Genomic DNA, 26,639 nt, shown 5'->3' on the forward strand with positions numbered 1-26,639 from the left:
GTAAAATACTTGCTCTTCCATTAATTCTTATTTGACCTTGACATAGACATAGCTGTGCTTTCAAACACTCCTCTTCTGTCAGCACTTTTGATGTCCTGGATTCTGAAAAGATTTCCTCCTCAGTCCCTTTCTATGATTTATCTTTCTTCTCCATTTCTTCCCAATTTCACAAACCATGACATTATACTGATAGAACACTCTTCTCTGCATTACCTTCTCCACAGATAGGTTTTTACTCCTCTAGGGGACAATATTTTGAAACTTGTTCTTTTCCCTTGTTCTGTATGCACAATTCTTCCTGCTGTTTAAAAGGAGGGTTACATAACAAGCAAAGATTGACAAGGTTCTTCAATTATTCAGAAATCCATATACTTACAAAAATGAAATGTGATTATTTCAAGCTCTGTACATTGGATTCTAAATCAGCCTGCAGAGCAATACCCTGGACAACTCTAAGTTTAAAATGATGCCATATGCATCTGAAGTGAGATTACAGAGGTTGTATTAAGAATAATTATTGAAACATTGATTCACAGGTTATTGAGACCCTAATATATTGCAAAATTAATTTAAGGGAGTTTATGAAAAAAATTTTCAGACTTAATAAAACCACTGAACTACATTGTGTCAAGTGTGGATAAACTCCCAACCAGGAGTTTTGAGGAAGTACAGGAAAAATAAGCAATGATGAAAGGTCTGAAAAAATTGAGGGGAAAAGTTTTTGGAACTATCTCTTGAAGAGGAAATTTTCATATGGTAGATACAGATAATTTATACTTAAATGAAATCTCCTTACATAGTCAAGGTAAAGTATAGAAAGAGTGACGGTGATATTTTTAACTGATCCTTAGTGTCAGAGCACCACAGTGAGAAATGTTCTGAGGTTAAGTGTGGGCACAGCAAAACAATAGCACGCTTCACAGTAACATCTGCCATAGGTTCGCGCATGGAGAAAGGCTGCCTTCTAAATCTCTCATCTGCCATCCATAACTCAGACTACCAATTTGCTCCGTGCATGTGAAACTGAAGGCTCACATAGTGATATAAATTTTTCCCAAAAATTTTTGGAAATTTTCAATGTACTGGACTAAATTACATTTGATTTAGCAAATCAAAAAGGAGATTCTGTCAATTGGGGATGATAGAAAAGCTAGAGATTCATTAGTAGAGTACAATATAAAATCTGTCTTCTAGGATTCAAACTGTCAATAGCATCTCATTTCAGACTAACTGGAGCGATCCAGAATAGAAACAGAAAATTTATGTATTATAAGAGATTTTGGAGAATTATGAAAATAATTGAGTATTAAAAGGCCATACATTCCTTGGGTTCAGGATTTACGCCTTTTCATTCTTTTATTTCCCATAGGACTAGAACATAGTAGATGATTAAAACATATTTCCAGTTACTTATTGGAAAGAAAATAGGATATGAATTAAATAATGAAATGTTAGTGTCTAAATTTGGGGGATGGAGTATAAATTAGGAAAGAAGAATAGTATCCGATATTGCTTAGTGAAAGGCTTTTCTAACTTCTGTTTTTTTCTCTCACTGTGCTTGACATTCACTAATTAGAAACCTAATATTGAAAGTATTTAATTCGCTCACTTCCCAGTGTTCTAACTTCTGTTACAAATTTTACCGTTTCCAATTTCTGACTGATATATGCCTGTCTCTTTGAAAAGATGTGGAGTCAAAGAAGCAGAACAAAGAGAATGGATCCTTTTTATTCCAAAAGTTTGCAAGAAGTTTGGGAGTTACAAGCTGTCTCAGTGGTAAAAGAAATTGATTCGGCTGTAGAGCTTTATTGTGGCCACACTGAACAAACAAAGTTTTCTTCAGAGTGAAAGGTCTTTTGGCGCAAGTTCTGTTGTTACGAGGCTGTTTGGCAGCGAGACTTTCTGGCGAGCTCCGGGTTTGTTGGATCCCTCTCCTGAAGATGAGCGCATGCTGGGAGTCAGGCTGGGGATCCTCCCTCTCAAACTTGCTGTTGCTTTTCTTTCCTTGTTTGTTCATAGGCGTAGCCTGAGGAAGGATGATGGCATAATTCCTCTTCTTGCCAGAAAAGTTATGCACATACTGATCCCTGCAGGGCGGCGCGATACTCTTCTCCCCCAACCGGGGCCCTTGCATCTGAGCTGTTCCCAAAACCTCTTTCCTCCTCCTCAAAGTTAAGCTTCACCAGTAGTATTCTCACTAACTGCTTGAACTCAGATGGTCCTGAAGATGGGAGAACTCAATGTAATAAGTTCTATGAGTCTGTCCAGATCCAACGCCCAAGCTAGCAGTTTCCATCAGCAATAATTCCTTCAAATGATACAAGTGGTATTAGAATTTAAAGTTAGAGTAATACTTTACAGACGTATATATACACACTGATGTATAACCTCTACAGGATAGGGAAGAAATTTAAGAGCCAGCAATTAAAGTATTTTCATACTTTACACTGTTTGATTATAATTGTCAGAATTCCCATGACTTGAAAATTCTTCACTGAATTCATTAAATATCAGCCTACAGTAAAGAAAACTTTTATTACTTTTGTTGTACTATACCAGTGTACATACTTTAAGTATCAATTTAAGTATAATAATGGTGTCATTATTATTATATTGTAGAGGTAAAACTACTACCACAAGAAAACCATGCCACTACATATTTTTAAGGGCTACAAGTATTTAATTTGTAACATGGCACAATGCCTTTACTCCCAGGAATTCTGAGAAACTCTCAAGTCAATTACTAAAATGTCAGGGAGACCCAAGTCTTATCTCTTATTCATTTATACAAGGACCAATTATATGTCAGAGCAAGCAAGATGGGGAATAAGTCTTTGATAGACAAAAGTATCTGTTCAGCATGTACATCAGAGCAATGAACTACCTCCTTTTGTTTTAATATATAATACAAAACTTTATAAGAATAAGGCAAATTCATACAAATTCATACAAATTCATACAAGGCAATTCATACAAATTCATATACAAATACATACAAATTCATACAAAATACAATAAATTTGAAGTGGAAAAGATTGGATAGTTATTTCAATGTTTAAGAAAGGCTCTAGCTAGTCAAAAACTCATACCTTGAGCAGAGGATAAAAATGAAATTTGATTTTGTATGTCACACAAATGCTTGATTTTGATATATCTTTACTTCTATCAAGGAAGAAAGACAACATTGTTTTTGTGGAGAAATATGTGATTAAGGTGTATAAGCCATTAAAAATAGTTGGCAGTAATACCTGTCTCTCGAGGTTGTTGTGGGAATTGATTAGAAATAATGTCTATAAAATATTTCAGGTTTGGGGGCTGGGGATTTAGCTCAGCAAGCGCAAGGTCGTGAGTTTGGTTCCCCGTACCGGAAAAAAAAAAAAAAAAAAAAAAAAAATACTTGAGGTTCTTAAGGTGCTATATAAATGCAAAATAATATATATTAAATATAATTGTGGAAAAATAATTTCACTGTTGGAAGTTGAATATAAAGTGAAAGACAAAGGGTAGATTTACTATTTCTAGGTTACTGATTAGTACTTCAGGGAGCTTAGACTGTTGCAGGTATAGTACAGCTAATGTACTTTTATGTTCTCATTTTTATTTTCATCTTTACATTGTGGCACTGGAGACTGAGCCCAGCAGTGTCACCGCTGAGCTGCATCTGCAGCAATTTTTTCTTTTGAGATAGGATCTCACTAAATTGCCCGGGCTGGCCTCTAGCTTGCCACCTTCTTGCCTCTGCCTTCCAAGTAGTTGAGGCTATAAGGATGTGTTTTAACCCGGCAGAATTATTTTTCAGTCATGCCCAGGATTAATAGATAATGACACATTTCTCTCAATAGTGGGAGAATATGAAAAACACTGATGTAAAGTAATGTGCACCACATGGAACTTTGATATGACAATGCTTGCGTGCACAGAGGATACATTTTGCCTCCAGTTCAATGCCCACCTTGAACAGGTTATTCTTTGGTAGTAAAGTAAATTTTTTTGCTAATAGAGTTTGCTTGATTTCTAGAATCTGGAGATTTAACTCACAAGCACTAACATCATCTACTGTGTCTTCTTTGTGCCTTCTTATTTTTTTAAACACAAATCGTTCTTTGAGTAGAGAAATAATCATACAGTTTTGCTTATATCCACCTAACTTCACATAAAAATATCCTTCTCAATAGTGTTAGTTTGATTCAATCCCTTTGGGCTGTTAGTACTATGCCCCTTTAAGAATGTAGAGGAAATTCCTTGAATTAATTAATTGTCCTCCTCTTTCTCCGCTGTGATTCCTTGAAGACTAGTGTGACTCTTGGGCCAGTTTGTTTTCCACAGAGACTACTTATATTGCAGAAAGAAATATGGCTTATAAACATGCCCAGAGATGTTACCAGCAGAACTTTCTCATAAATGTTTTTATGATTTATTTTCAAGCCTGGCTTCATATCCAAAATGTTCTGTTCCTTTTAGATGGAAGATTTAAATAATTAAATTTGATGACCATAAATCTTGTCACCAATACTTAAATTTAATATTAATTTTAAACTTATATTTATTAGATTGAATCACATAAATTGCCATATTGAAAGTAAAATTATTCAATGTCAGCAATTTTCTCCTGTATCATGAGGGAAGCAGAGTAAAACTCAAAAACTTAGGTTAAGAAATCAAAGAGGCAAGCCTCAAGTTATTGCCTATTTATTAGCTGTCTAGTGATCAATAATTTATTTATTCTTTATTATGCTGAAGTTTTCATCAAAAATTAAGATATCAGTATCATACACTTCATTAAATTCCTGTGAATATTAGTGCATAAGGTAAATGTTCAACAGATTTAGTGGAAATTATTATTAATGTAAGATACAACTGATACTTTGATTGTCTTTCACATTTGTTCCTTGAATTTTCTAATTTGTAGTCTTGCTTTCCATGAGCTGCTCTTTCATTCTCAATCTGTTGCATGATCAAATATTATTTCATTTGATATTATGATTACTATGAGTTTTATGGAGTAGGAATCTTTATCCCCTTCTTCCATAAAGAAGATCAGTTTATATCATTTTTTCTGTTAAGATTACATGGCTAGTAAAAGGCAAAGTCAGGAAAAGGATTCATTAATCTTCATCATGATAGATTTTATAAGGTGAAAGTTCTAGAAAACATTATAACATTGATGGTTTGGAAATAAAATTATCACTTAGAAGAAAGTCTTCTCATTTGTTATGAATTTCCATAATGGTCAACATTTATTTAGCAATTAAGATGTATTTCACACCATGTAGCCTAGCACATATTATATATTTCTACTACATACAGGGCAGCTCTCTCAGATTGTCACTCATATCCTCTCTTTACAAATAAGAATGCTGCCAGCTAGTAACTGGTGAAGTGGAGATTTGAAAGGAAGTTTGCCCCAGAGCCTGTGTTCTTGGCCACTGTACAGAAATGTCAGTTTGTCTTAGCAAATGTTACTGCAAACTTTACTGCCTTTCAAACTTCCACTGGTCTCCAAGCAGTAAACTTCAACATACCATATTTTTCTTAAAAAAGAAAAGCTAAAACATTCCCACACTAAAATTTTATATGTTGAATAGGTTTGTACTTTCGCAGGCAAACCTGGCAACATACTTTGCAGAGTCCAAGGTAAGAGGAATATGTGAGGTCTTGAACTACTGAGAATTGTTGTAAACTATTGAGAATTTCAAATACGAATGGGCTGGTGAAGCATTATGTCAGAGGTACGGCCTCACTGGATGTGAGCAGCTTTGAGACTGCACCACCCGTGTGCCCAGGACCTTCATGGGACCCACTGCTCTGAAGCCAGGCTTGCTTAGTTTAGCTGCTCTTCTGTGGACCTGCCAACAGCTTCATGGCATGAACAGAACAGAAGTGGAGGAGTGAGATCCTTGTATCTGCTCCCAGAATCATGCGAGTTGTCAGTGGAAAGCACACCAAGGCAGTAGGGACTTTGGCAAAATGGAACTCACCAGGGAAGCCAGGCTATCAAGTTGTAGTCCAGACTGTTTGCCTGATAAGTAAGGAGAAGTATATACCACTTCTGTTATGGGAAGTGAGAAGAGGGAGCTTGGGGGAACTCCCCCACCGCACACAGGGGAAATCACCTGTATCCTATAAAACGATGACAGAAACTGTGCCTTTCGTTCTTGGAGTGTTCTGGGTTAATTTATGTGTAAAATCAACAAAACTGACAGTGGTTATTCAAATGTTGTTTGCCCCTTAAAATTATAGACCAAAATACTATTTTTAGCTTCTCTTCCTTTAAAAGTAGAAAATATCTGTCACTGATTTTCCAGTCTGAAAGGCTGTGGATGTAGAGACTGCTATCAGTCGATCTTTTAGGTGGACAAGAATCAAATCAAGTGCTTTCCAAATGGACTTATATAGGCTTAAATTCCAATCTCCCTCTACTGATGCCATGTTTACAAAAGTTAATTAATCTCCCTGAGACTCAAGTTTTTAATCTGTAAAATTTTTTAAAAAGTAAGAAAAACATAGAGAATTACTGTAAGGATTCAACGGATAAAGGGTTTTACTGCAGTACTTGGCATATCACAAAAGCTCAGCAAATTAAAAAGATAATATTTTATATGAATAGATGTATTTCACATAGATGCTTACACATATATACATTTATCTGTCATATATATAATCTTGAATATCATTTATAATTATACTATATTTATGTGATATATTTTGAAGTTTCTGAGTTTTAAGGTCTGAGACAGGAGTAGGAGTCAATGTTTGGCTTACTATAATAAATAGTTCTTCTGAAGTTCTGTTTACTATTGCTAACTTTATATTCAACTTATATGGCATTTGAATTGAAATGCTACTGTCTGTACAAGATAGGGATTTCCTCAATGCAGTCCTCGTGCTCCACGTCAAGCAGACAGAGTGTTTACTTGAATATGAAACTAACACAATTCTCAGAAAAGCCAGATGTGTTTCCTGTCTGAAATGGAGATAATGTGCTTGCAGACCCAGCTCGGAGCATCGAATAGGATGCATAAATTGCCATCTCCCAAGTTTACCTTCTTAGTCAACACCTTTCTCCCTAATCCATAGCCATCTGATGTATTTTTTATGTGTGGCTTGAATTTAATCACAGAAAGTAAAATGAAAAAAAAAAGAAAAGAAAAACTAAAGCTTTAGGATCCCTTCACTTGAATATTTACAGGGTTTAGATTCAGGTTTCTCCCCAGATTTTCAGTTTTATAGTTACTTCAAAATTGTCTGCTAACAGTTTATTTACTGATTGCCCATTACAGATTTACCAAATTTTTCAAAAATGAAGAAAAACTGATGCAACTGTACAACCAACATAAAGTGTTTACTGTTTTTTGTTATTTAAACATGCAAATAAATATGAAAATGAAGAATGCTTCTCTGTTGCTTTGGTAGTGGATAAAATTATTTCAAATGTAGTGTTCTCAAACTCAAACTCTCTTAAACGTGTTCTCTGCAAAAGGAACCATTTGTTTTGTGACTCCACAGAAGTTCTTCTACGTGAATATCTCTGAGTTGGATGTTTGAATAAATTATCCCTGGTCTTCTGAATTATTAATGTTGGTTGCATGATATGCAAATCAGACTGTATTAACCATGTCCAGCAGCACCAGCACTGGGTCAGAAGCTGTATCCAGTTGCTGGCAGAGGTTCTTTCACGGGAGAGGCGTTCCAACAGAATGGTAAGCTGTGCTGGGGCTCATGTCTCTCAGATAACAAATGTACTTCCAGGCTGCTGGCTGGGGACTGGGGTCTTAAAAGTGGTCTTCGGGCAGTAAATGTTTATGTGTCAGTAAACTACTCTTAAGTAGATGTAAAGCAACAAAAAACAATAAAAGGAAGTCATAATTTTTACCTTTACTCTTGTTTTTCAAAATTAGATGTTTTCTCCTAATTGTCAATACTAAATATATTTTATTTAAACAAGACTAGCATATTTGCTAATGTCTCAGAAATACATCTTTCACCAAAACTAATAACTTGTTTTTACTTGAATACACATAACTATTTACAGAAAAAGATCTACAATAATATAAAACAAGCTATCATGTACATTTCATGTGTACAGAATAGTGTGTTACAGGATATTTGAAAGTGCCCTAAATATTATATTTAGCATTTTATGTGTCATAAAAAGAGAAGATTCAAGGATTAAGTTTAAGAGAGAAAGTAGAAAATTACAGAAACTGTTATTCTACCATTTAGTGTCTTAAAATTTGTAAAGTATTCTTAAAGGAAATTATTAAACATAAAATTTGATGTCACATAATGACTTTTAATTAACTTATTTTTAGAGTGATTTATGGTGTGTATAAAATGAAGATATCAATATTAAATTATTGTATCTTTTCAAATATGAATATTTTTATTTATGTAGTTTAGTAATGAGAAAGATAATTTGCAAATCTGCATTACAGTAGCAGTTAAAAATAAAAATTCCAGGGCCAGGGATATAGTGTAGAGACACAGTGCCTGCCTGGCAAGCATAAGCCCTGAGTTCGACTCACAGTACCAAAAAAAAAAAAACAAAAATAGAAACCCACGTATCATTTTGTTTTGAAACCCTGTGTTATTTTTATTGTGTTTGCTTTGTTTTATAATAAAATATTCCACAATATTTGATGGTTGTAAAAAATTAAATTCTGAAAAAGATCAAATGTATTACTTTCAAAATCCAGTGTGCAAAAAATGTACATTTTTAAGATGATGAATGTATTTCAAGTGAAAGAAACATTCTCAAATTTAAGATGAGTACTGGTAATCTGTTTACGTGACTAATTTAGATACTGCTTCTAGCTTATTAATTCTCACAGGGTTAGATAAAGTTTTGGACTGGGAACTAATAATTTCCCTTTCATTGCCAATACTTTTTAACAAAACTCTTAGAAATAATTTATCTAAATCAGTTTTAAATAATTTTAACCCTACTTGCATTTCCTATAAAAACTACTGAAAAGTGGAAGAGAAACTGTTGATTTTTCATGAAACGTTTTTCTCTTTAAAGGAACACTTAGTTCCCCAATTTGCACAACCAGTTTGCACAACCCAATTTGCATACCCACATTGGAAACACTCCACAGATAATCTTGTTATAAAATGTGCTTAAAATTATGGCTCCTATGGGGCTGGGGATTTAGCTCAGCGGCAAAAGCGCCTGCCTGGCAAGCGCAAGGTCGTGAGTTCGGTTCCCGATACCAGAGAAAAACCAAAAAAAATAAATAATAAATAAAATTATGGCTCCTAGTAAAGTTAAATAAGCCTGCAAGCGTTGAACAGCCTACCTTTATAAAATCATAATTTATAAATATTATAAACTTAGAAAAAACGTTAAGCATGAATAAATGCATCAAAGAAATGGACTATAAAATAGTGAAAAGATTAATGTCATATTTATAAATACAAATGAATATTAAAGTTTAGAAGGGTACTGAGATACTAAGAGTGGTTGGTGTGAAAATTTTTTCTTATTTTTGCCTGTTTGCATCCTGTGGGTATTACACAATTAATATGTACTTTGTACATAAGTTTTGAAAAATTGTTTTAAAAAGAATGAAGCACCAGATTTTAAGAAGCAAGACAAGGGTATGAGTGAATGAAAGAAAGGAATAAATAAATTCAGTCATTCATTTTCCTTATTTCAGCCCTGATAGTCCCTATCCTTATCTCCAACCCCCTTGGAATACCAGAAAGCAGCCCTCCATCTCTTGAGTGCGGTCCCTAACTTGTCTGAGTTACAGTAGTTTTTGGTAACCTGGCTGCAAGTTGTATAAGTTTTCATAGATATATTTTTCATTTCTGGCAACCAAACCTTTCTGCTTCCCATACGCTGCATACACTACTGCCAAAATTCAGCCTTTAGTGGCAGGAATAAGACTTGGCTATGACAGGAAAAAAAAGAGAATTTTTAAAAATGAAGTCAATGAAGTTCTTAGCTTTCACTTGCGTGTATACACTAGCTTTTTATGTACCTGTAAAGTGACCAAAGGGTCCACAAGTGAGCTTTGAGGAATTTCACATTTAAAGCTTGAGCAACAGATCAGCCACAAAACAGGCTGCAAATGGAGGAAGGACAGAGATGAGTAGACTGGCACACCACAGAAGAGAGAGAGAGAGAGAGAGAGAGAGAGAGAGAGAGAGAGAGAGAGAGAGAGAGAGGTCTTCCAGAAGGCATAGGACTGATGCTGCAGGGAACAGTAGATGGTAATAGTGAAAAAAGGCTATTTATCTAAAAAAATAAAGTATGTTAACTTTTGAAAAAGCCAGCTACCCTTTTGGAACATTTCTCAGAATTTAAAACTTAGTATTATCATATGTATATTGCTTTAGTTAAAAAAAAAAAAAGAAAAGAAACGAAAAGAAAAGATAGAAAGTCCAGGTAACCCACAACTGAAAAGGCAGAAAAAAAGCTATTAGGAATCTGATTGGTAGGGACAAAACTATTCCACTTCGGTACATGTCTTTGTAGACTTTTATGTTTTTTAATTAAATGTTGTAAATTTTTAGTTAAATGCTTCAATTTTTTAAATTGATCCTAGACTATATATAATATTAAATTTTACTTTATACAAGTGTATTTTACATAAGAGCTCTCACTAACACTTCATCAGTTTTGAACGTCTATCATATAGTGTCAGCTTTTTTAGCAAAATAGAGTGATGGGCTTGACTTGGTAGACGTGCTACTCACCTAAACTAGGACAAAATATTTATAAAACTGCTTTGTGAATAGTCAGGTGTTTATCACCATCTCCTTACTTAACACAGTTCTTCAAACCAGCTATTAACTTCCAGCTACTGTGCCAGATGTAAAAGGTCAATGGTGAGTCAAACAAAATTTTTGAGAAATGCCAACAAGTTCAATATACAATTGAAGCATGAATGCGAGGACCTCAGATTGATGGGTAGTCCAGAGTATATATTTTGGAAACTACTCGCTTGAGCTGAGGCCTGAAAGAAATATAGATTTAAGACAACGTACGTGATGGGTCAGAAGTTGCAAGAGAAAATACAGCTTCAGAAAGGGGGGCTTGTACATTGAGATGTCTTCCTGTGTACTCACAGAACAAGAGAAGGGTGAGTGTGGAAAAGTATCACCCGAAGTGAGGAGGAAGTGGAGTACAAAGTTCTGATAATGGAGCAGTGTGTGTCTCCTTGATGGATTTCGACTGTAGAAAGTCATGTACAGGTTTTATAAGGAGATAACTGGAGAATGTTATGTAGTCCAATGGGGAGATGATGGCCTGGCCTAGCTGAAAGATTGGGAGCAACAGTACTAGGTTGGAGAAACATCCATAAATTATAGTCATAAAGTCTTGGCAGTTTGTTCATTATTGAAGGTGAATTAGAAAAGGGCTTTGTTTGGATTTCTGTACTAAGTGGGCAGACGGAATCAGTCACTTCACTGAGACAGGTTGCTGTGCTACATGCCTGGTAAAGAAGTTGGAGAGTTTATGCCTGTGAGAAATTAATCAATAGCAGCAAATATAAACAGTTAGAGCTGTTAAGATATGTCCAGATGGCACTGGAAATATGGGAATTATAATCTCAAAAGTGGATAAGATCATCCAGGAAGAATATTGAGAAAATCCAGGACCACGTTTTGAGGACCTCAACATTTTGTACTTAAGCTACAAAAGAACCTGCAAAGCAGACCCAAAATGAAAGAAGGAAAACTAGGACAATATCATAACACAGAAGACAGTGTGTCATGATATTAAAACTAGCTGAGAATTGAAGATGTGAAAAATGACCATTGGGTTGAGCAATGTGGAGACTGTTTTAGTGGGATGGTAGGTCAGAAGCCAAATTCCAATAAGTTGGCAACAATGTGATGTCAGGATGTCAAAACACTCAGTGAGACTCCTCTTTTCTGAAATTAAGCTACAAAGAGGAAATATGTGAAACCAGGAAGGGTTGTTTGCAAGTGCTCCTGTGTAAGACTGCTAAGTCAACAGTGCCCAAATAGTGATGGGAAAGATGCAATTGAGTTGGAGAAGTTAGCTGAAGAGACAGAAGAAACAGACAACATTAACAACCTAGGATCCTTAAGAACTTGAGAATGAATAGGATCTGGAGTAATCTCAATGATTAGTCTCTAATTCAGTGAGCTAGAAGGCAAAGCCATCCGCTAGCGATCTGTGACAATGAGTAAGACCAAATAAGTGGAAGAAATTTGATAAGACCTGGGAAAAATATAAAATTTTAAAATGGAATAAATTTCTCACAATGTAAGAGGGCAGTAGAGACTAGTAACTTCAAAGATAGAGAGAAGCCAGTCTGCTCAGTTCTTCAGCAACAGTTGTGCACCTTCTGGCTGAGGGACATCTCACCTACTGTCATTTACTGCTGGACTTAGTGGCTGGCTTCCATTCAAAGACTTAAGACTTCAGAGGAATTTAAAATGTTCCATAGTAATTAAAAACAATAAAATATTGAGTTTTCTACAATTTCATGACATGTTTTCATGAGTAAAACACTCTCAAAATACTAGTAATTGTTTACTTAAGGAAGTCACTGGATTCACAAAATGAGATGGAAGTTTTGAAATTCCTTTACCATAGAAAACTACTGAGCATTGGCATGTCTCTCAGTGAAAAGCAGCTTCAGTGTCTTTGTTCTGATTTTGCTCCACCCACCAAAATACAATATGGAAAGAATCACTGATGGCAACTAATGCTTAGAAGTTTGTTTGATAAGATGATTTTCAGAAAAGTTTATTTTTAACCTTGTTTTCCTCATTATAAGTAGGATTTGATGTTTAAAAATGGTAATCCTGCATTTTTAGATAATTCAAGTTCTGAAAATACCATATTCAAACTACAATCTGGCCTCTTGACAAGAGAAAAAAAATGACAATTTATCAAGATATTCGACACCAGGACGAAACACACTGCCTATTTCCATGGTCATATTCCCCGAGTACTACTACTAAGGTCTTTTACTAGGCTACAGTCTAAATATGGGTGTCCTTTCCACCCCCAAAATCCTTATGTTGGAACCTAATAGAATTCAACAATAAAGCCTTTGGGAAAGTGATTAAGTTATAAGGGCTTTGCCTTTCAGCTGGGATTAGCACCCTTATAAAAGAGATTGAAGGAAGCTTCTTTGTCCCTTCCAGTACTGTTATGAGAATGAAGCAAGAGGCACCATTCTGGAGCAAAAGGCGGTCACCCCTCACCCAAAACTGAATCTGCTGGCTCCATGATCTTGGACTTCCAAGCCTGCAGAATCATGAAAACATTTCTACTGTGTATAAATTAGCCAGTGTAAGGAATACAGCTATAGTAGCTGAAATAGACTAAACTAGCAAGATATTTAATTTTCCAAGCTTTAGGGGAGTCATATGCTGAGTAAAAATAATAATTTCCCCACGTCACTATGCTGCTTATACATATTAAATGAATATTCCCTGGAAAGAGGTAAGCACAGAGCTCGTACACTACCAACTTTCAAGAAGTAGTAGATGCTGAAGAATTTCATTTTTGTAGTTCACATTTTAAAAGATTATATTTTAAAATGGAAGCTATATTTCCTAAATTTAATAAAAAAGCAAATGTATATAATGTGGAAACAAGTAAAAGCTATTAAAATAGCGAGATTGGGGGCTGGGGATTTAGCTCAGCGGCAAAAGTGCCTGCCTGGCAAGCGCAAGGTCATGAGTTCAGTTCCCGGTACCGGAGAAAAACCAAAAAAAAAAAAAAAAAAATAGCAAGATTGGAATTCTAACAGTCTCTCTGTCTTGTAGGTTACACTTCAATTCAGTTTAACCCAGCAGAATTTATTGAACAGCTACAATATACAGGAGACTATGGTAAGTTATGGAGACACAACAGTAAGTCAGACTCTCCTCCGCATCCACTTTCCACACTTTCTTATGGGCCACTTGCTATTTGTCAAACCTTGTGTGTTTTTACCCAAAGGGACTGCACACATTCTACCTAGGTCTGGAGTATGCTTCTTCCAGATGTGGATATGTCTCTTTCCCTGTTTTCAATGAAGTTTCCATTTATATTTGTTCTTTTTTTGTTTGTTTTTCTTCCGGTACCAGGAATTGAACTCATGACCTTGCGCTTGCCAGGCAGGCGCTTTTGCCGCCGAGCTAAATCCCCAGCCCAAAGTTTCCATTTCAATACCATCTAGTGGAAAACCTTGTGCCTGGTCACCATGTAAAAAAATAGCTCATTGCCCACTTCTCTCCAAAACCCTTTTAACATGTACTCATTTTTTTTCATTCATAGCTTCTTCCATTCTATAGCATCGTTTACTTTTTAATTCTTCCAAAAACAGTATATAGTGGTACCTTGGTTCATCAATGCTTCTGTTTGCAGATAATTTGCTTTGCAAACAAAACCACTTGGCATAATTTGTTTGTGAACTCTGCACCAGGTGATGAACAGGAGCACAGCCATCTTTCCCACAAGAACATGAATGTGGCCATCTGTTCCAGAATCATGGAGCAAATTATCTTTCTGTACCGAGACACCACTGTACATTGTTTCAGATTAGGAACTTGGTTTTGCCTACTGCTACTAATCCAGTTTTTAGTTTATAATTCAAAATATTCAATAAATGATTTTAGAAATATTCTTTTCCCATATATGTAAGCTAACATATACTTATATATGTTTATGCATATGTCCATTCCTCTGCAATGTAAAACATTCTCCACTGTTCGGCTATCAATGCTACTTTTAAGCTATAATCTGCACAGCTTTGTTCTGAATCACATTCTAGTGTTTCATCTATTTTCTCTCTTTTGTTAGGCATGGAATTCAACTTGTGGAAACTGGGTGGCAGCACAATTTGCTTTGCAACAGTACTACCTTCCCATTTTTTATGGGATTGAGTTCATTGTAGGAATTCTTGGGAATACCACGGTTGTTTTTGGCTACCTCTTCTGTCTGAAGAACTGGAATAGCAGCAACATCTATCTCTTTAACCTCTCCATCAGTGACTTAGCTTTTTTGTGCACGCTTCCAATGCTGATGAGAAGCTATGCCAAACATAACTGGATATACGGAGACGTGTTGTGCATCATCAACCGGTATGTGCTCCACGCTAACCTCTACACCAGCATCCTTTTTCTCACTTTCATCAGCATCGACAGATACATGCTCATGAAGTATCCTTTTCGAGAACACTTTTTGCAAAAGAAAGAGTTTGCTATTTTAATCTCTTTGGCTATTTGGGTTTTAGTAACCTTAGAATTGCTACCCATGCTTCCACTTTTAAATACCATTACAACTGAACTAGGCACCGACTGTCTTGATTATGCAAGTTCTGGAGACCCTGGATACAACCTCATTTACAGCATGTGCCTAACCTTGTTAGGATTCCTTATTCCACTTTCCGTAATGTGCTTCTTCTATTACAAGATTGCTGTTTTCCTAAAGCAGAGAAGCAGACAGCTTACTACCGCTTTGCCCCTTGAAAAACCTCTCCTTTTAGTTATCATGGCAGTGGTGATCTTCTCCGTGCTCTTTACACCCTACCACGTTATGCGGAATGTGAGGATTGCTTCGCGCCTGGACAACTGGAAGAAGAACGAATGCACCGAAGTCATCGTCAAGTTCTTATACACTGTGACCCGGCCAGTAGCCTTTCTGAACAGTGCTATCAACTGTGTGTTCTACTTTCTGATGGGTGACCACTTCAGGGAAATGCTGCTAAGTAAACTGAGACACTACTTTAAATCCCTTACATTCTTCAGAAAATGAACTCATACTTTATGAACTCATACTTTCATTTAGTGAAAAGTGAATTGCTTGTGAAGCAGATTGTTCTATGCCTGCAACTTCAAGCCAGTTGGAGTTGATTTTAACACATAGATATAAATCAGAGAAGAATATAGGTATGATATGACTATGGTTAACAACAGCTTGCATACAAAGTGTGGGGGAAGGGGAAGAGATTTTATTGTTGTTTACCTAAGAATCAAAGGAGTTGGACTAACACTAATGTTTAGGTGAATAAGTAAAAATTCAGTTTTATGAAGACCTTCTCAGGCAGTGAAAAAGAATAAAAGAGCCAGGAATATAGTTTAGCACCTGCCTGGCAAGTACAAGGTCCTGAGTTTGATTCCCTGTAACAAAAAGAAAAAAAAGATTTTAGGGATATAGCTCAGTGGTACAGCACCTGCCTGGCAAGTGCAAGGTCCTGAGTTCGATTCCTGGTAGAAATAAAACTGCAGAAGAATAAAAGATAAAGCAGCAAATTACATGTGTGCCACATTTTCGGCTAGACAAAAAAATATTTTGCCCTCATCCCTATATTATTCATTCAGTCCTAAAGCTTCATGTGAGAACTGAATAGTAGAAAATTACATATATTTTATTTAATTTTGTTTCAGATAATGTGTACTTAAGAAAATTTAAGTAATAACTATGAGTAAGAAAACAATGTGATGAGTTCAAGGATGACCATTTATTTCTTCATTTTGGTCATGAATTGAGATCAGTTTGCAATTTTTCAGTTGTTCTTTATTGTATGTGCTTTACTGGAAAGAATCATAATTTAGGTTAATAGAACATGAGGAGATAAATCAACAAAGGGAGATAACATATTTTCATTCAGCTATAGAAAATCTAAGTGATTTAAGAAAAAATGCTAAATTCCTTAAACAATTTCTAAAATATTTCTTAAATAATTGGATAGAATTTTAGCAAAATACTAAAGGCATGGATGGCATAGTCAGAAAAATTTCAAAGTTACAGAAGACAAAATATTGATTAAGATATCCAAGGCAAAATAAAACACAACAAAATAGAGTACATTGTTTTGATTATTGAGATGGGCAACCTTGTCAACTTCATTAGCTGGTCAGCTTCCCAGAGAATTAGCAAAGCATACTTCTAGGTGTGTCTGAGTGGGTCCAGCAGGCATGAGCTTGGGTACTGTTCTCTTATCTTTTCCTTACTGTTCTTCTTATCTTATCTTGGGTATCTGTTCTCTTATCTTTTCCTCTATGACCCTGTTCCCCTGCTTTGCATCCAGCTCCAGGATCTAAGCGGTTTTACTCCACCATGCTAATTTGCCACTTCTCCACTTTGCATTCCACTGACCATGGACTGAGTCTTCTGAAACTGTGACTCATCTCCATCGATGGCCTTTTTCTCTGCAAATTCAAGGAAAATTTCCTGCCCCTCCTTATATCTGGTAAATTCAGCTTTTACTCTAGACTGTACATGATGTGTTAAAAGAGCTCTGATTCTTTTATATCTCACTAAGGAATATCGATATTTTGCTTCACAAATAAAGTCAATTTCAAATGCTTAACTTTCAGTTCAGTTGTTTAGGTCTTAACTAGTTTGCTTGTAATTTGTCCAGCACACTGGTAATTCTGAGTGCAGCTAGCTACCCAAGCAGAGTTTAAATGCAAGATGTGGGCTGGTCTTCCTGTGGCTCTCTCTTTTCCAGGATGTTCTCTCTTCTTTTCTGCTGCTGAGCTCACCATAACTCACCCTTTGTTTTGCCATGATAGAGAGACCAAAGATTGAACATCTCTTCCAAGCCCCACAGGGACCAGCATCCAGCTATTTCAAAAATAAATAAGAATATTACTAAATTTTTTTTTGCTTCTTTTGACTATTTTTCTTTTTCCTCTATCTATATTCTTTTGTTTTTTTTTAAACTCCTCCCAGAATTTTTTTAAAAGCTCAGTTTCTATGAGCAGAAACTTTTCAGTAGGATGAGATCCCACTTGTTGATTCTTTGAAGTATTTCACTTGCAGTTTGGTTTTTATTCATAAACTCTCTGCCTACCCCTATGTCTTCAAGATTTTTACCTACTTTCTCTTCCAATAGATTTAGTGTTTCTGTTTTAATATTGAGGTCTGTGACCCACTCTGACTTTAGTTTGGTTCATGGTGATAGATTTGGGTCTATTTTTAGTCTTTTGCAAGTGGCAAGACAATTTTTCCAGCACCATTTATTAAAGAGGCTATCGTTCTTCCAGTGAGTTTGTTTGGCCCCTTTATCAAAGATTAGGTGGTTGAGTGTGTTTGTGCTTGTGTCTGTGTCTGTGTCTGTGTCCTCCAGTCTGTTCCACTGATCTGCTGGTCTGCTTTTTAGCCAGTAGCAGGTTGATTTTATGACAGCAGCTTTGTAGTATAATTTCAGGTCAGGGATTGTGATTCCATCTGACTTGTCTTTGTTGCCCAGGATTGCTTTTGCTCTTCTGGGTCTCTTCTAGTTCCAGCTGAATTTAAGGACTGTTCTCTCTAGATTCGTGAGGTGTACCAACGGTAGTTTAATGGGAATTGCATTGAATCTGTACAGCAATTTTGGGAGTGTGGTCATGTTCACAATGTTGCCTTTTCCTCTCCATGAGCAAGGAATATTTTTCCATTTATTGAAATCCTCCTCGATCTTTTTTCTCAGTGTACTGTAGCTTTCATTGAATAGATCTTTGCTTCTTTTGCTAGATTGATTCCTAAATATTTCAATTTCTTGGATGCTATTGTGAAAGTTATGTTTTTCTTAATTTCTCTCTCAGTCTGTTTGTTGTTTGTGTATAGGAATGCTATTGATTTTTGAGTGTTGACTTTGTATCCAGCTACACTGTGGAATTTGTTAATAAATTCAAAGAGTCTTCTTGTGGAGTTTTTGGGGTTTCCCATGTAAAGTATCATGTCATCTGCAAATAGTGATAATTTTACTTCTTTCTTTCCTATCCTTATTTCTCTCTCTTGTCTAATTTCTCTTGCCAATGCCTCCAGAACTCACTAGCACAGTAAAAAGAAAACCCACAAATTGGGAAAATATTTTACCTGGCTGTCTCTCTGACAAAGGTCTCCTATCTAGAACATATAAAGAATTTTAAAAAATCAGCCCCCCCAAATTCAAAGACCCAGTCCTAAAATGGGCAGCTGAGATGAATACGCACTTCTCAGATAAAGAAATATAAATGGCAACTAAATACATGAGAAAATGTTCAACAACATTAGTCATTTGAGAAATGCAAATTAAAACAACCTTGAGATTTCATCTCACCCAAGTAAGAAAGGCTAACATTAAGAAATAAACCAATAACAGGGGCTGGGGATTTAGCTCAGCGGCAAAAGCGCCTGCCTTGCAAGCGCAAGGTCGTGAGTTCGGTTCCTAGTACCGGAGAAAAACCAAAAAAAAAAAAAAAAAAAAAGAAATAAACCAATAACAAATGCGGGTAAGGCTGTGGAGAAATAGGAACACTTTTCCACTGCTGGTGGGAATGCAGATTGGTGAAATCACTGTGGCAATCAGTTTGGAGATTCCTCAGAAAACTAGGACTAGAGGTCCCATTCAACCCAGCTATACCCCTTCTGGGTATTTTCCCAGAAGATCTGAAAACATCATATCTCAGTGCCATATGTGCACCCATGTTCATAGCAGCTGAATTTTCAATTGCTGAATTGTGGAAGCAACACAAAGGTCCATCCACTGAGGAATGGATAAAAAAATTGTGGTACTTTATATAATGGAATATTACTCAGCTGCAAAGAAAGATAAACTCAGATTTTACAGGTAAATGGTCACAACTAGAGACCATACTCATACGTGAAATAAACCAGAACTCCATGTGTAAGCAACATATTGTCTCACTAGTGTAAGAACCAGAAAGAATGAATAAAAATTAGGAGGTATGATAGACATTGTGAAACGAAAAGAAAATGTTCAAAAGAAAAGAGCAACTGGGTTGAGGGAAAAGAGAAAAGAAAGAAGGGGAAATTATGTATGTATGTATGTATGTATGTATGTGTATACAGGATAGGTAATGCAGTTGTACTACTGACCTCTATTGCTCTACAGAAAGGAACAGTTAATGATTACTTATTCAATCAATCTTGCATGTCTCTATCTGTTTCCATGAGAAACCACTTTGAAGTTATCAATATGTAATACAACAATCATGTTAATTTCCTACCACTTTGTCTGTAACTCTGTATTGTTTGAATTGTTCTTATGCTATTTTGTAAATGGATGTCTGTTTGTTAATATGTTTTCCTTCTTTTATTTTTAAAATAAATTAAAATAAAGAAAAAGAAAGTTCAGTTTATTTGTGGACTTGTTTTAAAGAGAACAAACGGTAAAAGCGACGTGATGAAACACAGTTTTTGTTGCTGCCGTTCAGCTGTGAGGGTGTCACTTGCAGGAAACAGGAATCGCCAAGATATGACCAGAAGTAGAAACTCTTTCCCTTTAGAACTCAATGCGCTTAAGTAGATAATGTAATTCATGCCCTATAATAGTCTAAATTTCCACTCAGTGTTTTGAAAAATTCTTACCCTCTTGCTTATTCAATATCATCTCTCTTCATCTTTAGTTTCTGTGTTTATTCATACTGCTTCTCTTCTCTTTTTTACCAGCTTTAAACTCAGCCTCTATCATGGTTTCCAAGAACAATAAAAAACCCAACTAAAATTTTTACTTGTCTTAGGGATGTAGTTCATTTGAAAAATGTATGGTTAGAATGTATAAAGACAGGTTTAGGTCTCAGCAGCACACACAAACTCTCTCTTTCTCTGTCTCTTTCTTTCTCTCTCTCTATCATTGAAGACACACATGGTTCACTGCCTCTTAACTATTTCTACCCCTTCCTCAGGCTAAGGCAGGAAGAATAATTTTGTCTCACATTGTATCAGTTATGTTTGCTTCCCCTCAAGACCTTTCAAGTAATTTTCTTAACAAGTGAATTTCTGACATAAAGTCTAAAAGGATGTCTCCCTTTCATAGACACACTTCTCATGTATTAATCAAAAAGCTTTAAAATGTTTTCTAGTTCGTTACTATAAAAAGGTGAGGAAAGAGGTTGAGTAAACATACTAAAAGTGTGAGTGGTGAAAATCAAATGTTTAGGCCACTTGGGTGATGTGTATGCATGTACATGTGTCATTTCATTTATAAAGATGGTGACGTGAGAACAGAACAGTTCTCTTTCACTTCTTTGTAGCACCCTCTTCTAGCAAATGTCATCATTAAATCACCTGTTCAGTCAATTAGGAATAAGGTATTTAACTGATAATTTAATATGTCAGGAAAGGAAATGAAATAAAATATAGGTACATTTTATACATTATGCATGTATAAAACAGTATATACAATTTGAAATTATAAAATACACATACATTTATATTTATGTACATACATATTTACAAATTTAATATGTATAAATGTAGCAGAGGACTTCGGTTAAACAGTTGTCATGTCTCTGACTACAACTACATGTTCAAACTTGTGAAGAATCCCCACTTTTTGATTCAAGTCAACTATCAGTGACAAATAAGGCATTTTGATTCCCATTTTCTACAGAAATTTGCAGGAAAACTACTTGTTAGCGTGCTAGAGGGAAAGAAATATGATTGCTCAGGATTCAGGCACTGAGTCTCACCTTAACCTTTAACACAAATAATTGTAACGGGTTAGAACTTTAGAAGAGCTCAGCTGCTCTCACATTTTGTATAGTTTACCTCATTCAACTCATCGAAATCTATGAAGGTTACAGGTGAAGAAGAAATGACTGCTTCGGATGTTTAGTGGCCTAGTCAAGGTGATAAGGCAAAATTTTAGAGACCATGTTCATAACACACAGTGAACCATATTGCTGGAGGCTGATATACCTGAAGGCCAGGGTTTTTCCTATTTAAGAAGATTTACTCCATAGTTCACTGGATGATTCAATCACATTTGATGACTTAGTGGTAAAGTTCCTTTGATGACAACTCCAAGAAGGTGAGGGAAGGAGTCTCAGAACAGGTTCCTGAGTCAGTCACATTCTGTCCACACACGCAAGAGGTTAAACTCTTTTATAAATTGAGTGTTGTGCAACGTTATGGAATCCATGAATAATGCACTCACAAAACACAATGAACCTATGAATATATTATCTCAGTGGAAACTTTTCCAAATAACGACCTCGTATACATTTACAGAAATTCAGCGTCTTTGATAAAATGCACTAGTAAGTTCTATGACAAAGATACCTCCATGTTACAGTATAATTTCCAGACAGAATGAGTTATAGGTACATTTTGTCAAAATGATTATGTGGAGAATACTTAATTAAAAAGTTTGGTCCTTTAAAACTTTATATAAAATGTTAAACTACATTTAAATACAAAATTTGCTAGGCTTGTTAATTCTAGTTGTCAAAATAATGACTTCATTAGATTCCAAAGATGGCAAATCATTATATTTTAATGTCACATTTAAGTCTATGGAGACCAATATTTAAAAAATAAGATGCTACATTGATGAGTGACAATAATTCACAAGAAGAAAAGCTTAAAGATTGTGCTGAACAAAATTTTCAACCTTGTTAAAATAAATTCAATAGCCTTTCCAAGAGCTTTGCCACATTAGTTGTATTATTACCACCCATTTGCTGATGAAGAGGAGATACAGTAAAGTAATTTTCAAGAAAAGTGTCACAGTGGAATTTGAATCATAAATCTGACTCCAAAACATGAATATTCCATGAGAATTTATTTTGAAATGATGTTCAGGTGACCACCAAACTCTTTAAACCACTAAGATATAAACAACTCTGTTGACAACCCATTATGGAACATCAGCTTCAATGGAGATCATCTCATATGAGAACAAGAAGTTTTTAAATTGTTTTCTTCATTTAGGTTTTAACTTGACAAAGCAGAGAAATTGAAATTAATTTAATAAATGCCAACTTCAGAATTTCCTATCCAATTTGTGCTAAGATAAAATATACAAAATTACATGTTTTTAAAGTTTTCATTTAAATTCATTTACACCAATTATTAACCTTCAGGTAAGTGGATGATGGGAGGCATTCTTAGAATTAATAGTAGCTGAAGTATCTGGCATCTCAGTCCACATTACACACACTTCCTGTGTTTTTTAATGGATATAAATCTGAGAATTTGCCCTATAAGAAATTTGGTATATTCTACAAGGCTTATATGTATACATAACAGATTACTATTTCAACTTTAGCATATATTGTGTCCACTGGCCAGGTAAAGCCCTAGGCTGGCTTATCCATGAGGCAGAGCAGCAGGCGATTTGTTCTCCAGGTGAAGGACTTACCACATTCAAAGATGGAGTAAAGCTGAGCATAATGGTACACGCCTATGATCTCTGCAATTGGGAGGCTGAGACAGAGGAACACTGCTAGTTTAAGACCAGCCTGGGTTCCAAAGTGAACTCAAGGCCAGCCTGCACTACATAGTGAGACCATTCTTCAAAATAAATAAGTAGAGTCAGGCAGGTACATTCAGTTCAATCTCTTGCAGGGCCAAGACCCTACAGGAAATGGACTTTGGGATTGCAAAATAATGTGGCCCACTTAGATTTTTATCCCATCTCAGTCCTCCAAGATTAATATCTGAGTTCTGTGGAGAAGAACAGGTATGAGCTAATTCAAGATCAGTTGTTTTATTAAACACAGTGTTATACTGTGAAAAACATTGACGTATAAACACCATAGCTTTATGGAGAATCCCAACACATTTCCCAGTCCTGTATGTAATGAAATACAAAAAGAAAAATTCCTCAATACTTATCATGGAGCATTAAGCTGCTTTGAAACCAGAAGGCATATATAACATTCAACACTGGGCAAGGTGGGGGCATCCACGAGAATTCTGATGACAGGTCAAGGTGGAAGTAGTCATCAGAAATAAAGTGGTCCATCAGAACTTCTGTGAGAAAGTTCTAAAAGAATGCCAAGGAAAGGAACCTAGAACAGAAGTAGAGAAGGAAACAATATTATTTACACATGTAAATGAGATGCGTCTTAGTGGCCTCATATAAACATACATTTGGACATTTTAGAGATGTTGGGCTGGAAAGGTATAGGCCAGAAAAAAACAATGATATTCAGTGGCTCTATTTTTGTTCACAAACTGGTGGATCTAGAAAAGGTCTCCTTTTATCAGTCACAATCATTTCACTCCTGTCATGTTTGCACACTGGGCTCTATGAGGTACTAGTGAGCTGTATTATATTTCTGGAAAGGCCTTGGGTTCTAAATATATTCAAAATAAAAATGAAACCATCTTATGTAAGTAAGTGGCATCCTGCCACATCATAACAAGTCTACTTATTCAGAAAGTATTCTTTGGGTGCCTAGTATATGCCAAAAATTTTGCTGTTGGTTGAAGTATCGACAACAAATCCTGCCTGCCTTCAATTAAATCAGGATCTTTAAAGGGGATCAGACATGTACAGTGCCAGAGGCGGATCAGACCCTTGGATATTTGTCGGGGATCCGACAAGGATGGAAGAAAGACAGAGACAAAATTTTAAGATATAAAGGAGGTTTGATTCTAGTGGACAAACTCAGCAACCTCTGTGTTTATGTTTAACTTATCTTTATTAGCCAGGAAGAAGCACAGGAGGATGGGATCATGTGTCTTTTGTGACATGGTTGAAGGAGATTTTGAAAAATAAGAAACAGTTGAAACTTTAGAAGAGGTAAAGCTATAAAGGGGGCAAGCCCTTCTCCATACCCAGATCACTGCACAGGTTCATGGAAGGCTAGCTTTCTTTTATTGTCCTCAGCAGGAATTGTCTTGCCCTGACAGCACTGTACTTATGAGATTTCCCACACACACCCTGAAAACACATAGCTGTTCACATGATTTTCTATTCTAGAAGCAAGACAGCAAAGACATTAAGACTGTGGCTCTTAGATCAGCATATTAACCCTTACACTGCCCAGTCCCCAAGAGTAGACACACACACACACACACCATGTGGTGTGAACAAATACAGAGATGTGCTCAGTTCGATCAAAGTACAAGGAAGGACTCACTACGGTAGAGAATGATTTGGAAGTGATGACAGTTCTGAGTAATGGTTTGGGGACAGCACAAATCAGAAAGGGAAATGGAGGTATAACAGTGCTGTAGATGCAGGGCAGGACAGCACCTTCAGGCAAACCCAATGACACGGCATTCTTGTGTCAGTCTGAGTTTTCAGATGAGCTGACCAGTAGTGTCTCCCTGGTAGCGGAGAACCAGTGCATGTATGAACAGATGTTCAACTTACATGGAGCCATCCAAAAGATGTCAAAGTAGGACTTTTCCCAAAGATTTTTCCTGTTGTTTTCTTTTGCTTCCATTTCTGCTTTTAACAAAGGTTTAAGGAAAGACACAAAATTAAATCTGCTGTAGTTTAGTGACTAATTTTATAGACTTTGTCCTGCTCTTTGCTTGAGTGCTCTGCCAAATGCAGCCACATCTTAAATCCTGACATATGGCCTCAAAAAATTACATCAATGAAGTAGAATGATGAGACGCAGTTGTTGAGTGGGGGCGGGGTCTGAAGGCATGTGAAAAGGCCTTGAGGTCACCTGAAAATCTCTAGCTTTTCGTTTTCAGTTCCTGAACAGTTTCATTTCTTTTCTAGGTGAATCACTTTGAACACCTATGCATTTTCAAAAGTCTCTCAGTATGTAACCTTCAAATGCCAAATGTCAAAATATAGAAATATAAACCTCACGAGGGACTACAGGAAACAGTCTGGTTACTTTAACTGAAGTCTTGAAACATGGATGCGATACTATAATAGATGAAATATTCAATATATGGCATGTATTTCATTAGTACAGATATAATTATCAGTAAAATGTGTGGTGTTGAAGAGTAGTTATTAGTGTTTTTACTCATCATCTTTATACCTATTCATACAAAAGAAGTCTATTTGTTCTGGTCTTGTAACTGCTCAGAACCATAGCCACCAGTAGTCTTTCTGAATAGCATAGTTAAGATTTGGTATTTGGAAATACTATGACTTAGCGTCTAAATATTTTTAAATGCTATTAAATCATCCTAACTCAAAAAAAAGGTCTCATGTAATACCAAGGTTTGCTAGTATTTTCAAGGTTATGAACCGTGAAGAGGAATAGGCAAAGCTGGGAGACTTCTCTCATGTCCAGAGTTTCCCAGATCAGGCCTTCTCTCTTCCTAATCTCTGGCCCTAAATAACAAAGTATCCAAGGAAGTCTTCGGGACAAGTGAGCATTTAGCTGAATACAAATTGAGGTTTTATGGCTCAGACAGTTTCTAGGAAACCAGGCTTCATAAAGCAAGAGTACAGCCTTTCTATCTGTCCATCAATAGCAAACCATGGAAATTGTGCTAAAAATATTCCATACATAAGAATCCTTTAACAAGTACCATTAACTTATTTGCTGGGCTGTCCAGTTACCATTTTTATAGTTAGGTCAGGTCATCATTCAAGTTTCTCTTTCCTAGGTACTTCTGCATTCCCCCAAACAGAAGGGAAATGAGACACAGGGGTTATTAAATTTTCCTTCCCTATCAGTAGTAGATAAGTTCAAAAGGAACTGTCTGAGTCATGACTCACTTTTAAGTTCAGTTTCAGGGCACACCATTTCCGTGATGTGTAATTTGTAAATGTGACCAAAATTGTGTCCTGTTATCCATAAGTCATCTGAGCAAGGCTGTTCATGCTCAAACCATGTATGGAACTGTGTATGAGTCAAGTGTTTATGTTAAATTAACATTATTCAAATAATTTTGAATATGAAAAATATTATTGACATTAAATATTTCAATTTTTAAAAGTATTGTATTGTTTTTTAGCTGTTTTTAAAGTATTGTATTATTTTTATAACCATTTTTATTATTCGTTAAGGAAATGTCC

The 26,639-nt window shown here is 35.8% G+C and overlaps 1 protein-coding gene across 1 annotated transcript; it reads left to right on the forward strand.

The window, feature by feature from the left end:
• Positions 1-7,650: 7,650 nt before the first annotated feature.
• On the forward strand, positions 7,651-16,053 carry Sucnr1 (succinate receptor 1). The gene is made up of 3 exons (XM_005393040.2): positions 7,651-7,700; positions 13,762-13,827; positions 14,780-16,053. The coding sequence occupies exons 1-3, from the start codon at positions 7,698-7,700 to the stop codon at positions 15,731-15,733; spliced, it is 1,023 nt and encodes a 340-aa protein (XP_005393097.1). The 5' UTR covers positions 7,651-7,697; the 3' UTR covers positions 15,734-16,053.
• Positions 16,054-26,639: the final 10,586 nt, after the last annotated feature.

Source organism: Chinchilla lanigera, unplaced genomic scaffold (assembly GCF_000276665.1).
Source record: "Chinchilla lanigera isolate Chin_1 unplaced genomic scaffold, ChiLan1.0 scaffold00047, whole genome shotgun sequence".
Lineage (NCBI taxonomy): Eukaryota > Metazoa > Chordata > Mammalia > Rodentia > Chinchillidae > Chinchilla > Chinchilla lanigera.

Coding starts and splice junctions, on each gene's coding strand:
- Sucnr1 (XM_005393040.2), top strand. Junction 13,828..14,779: donor ACAATATACAGGAGACTATG/GTAAGTTATGGA, acceptor CTCTTTTGTTAG/GCATGGAATTCAACTTGTGG.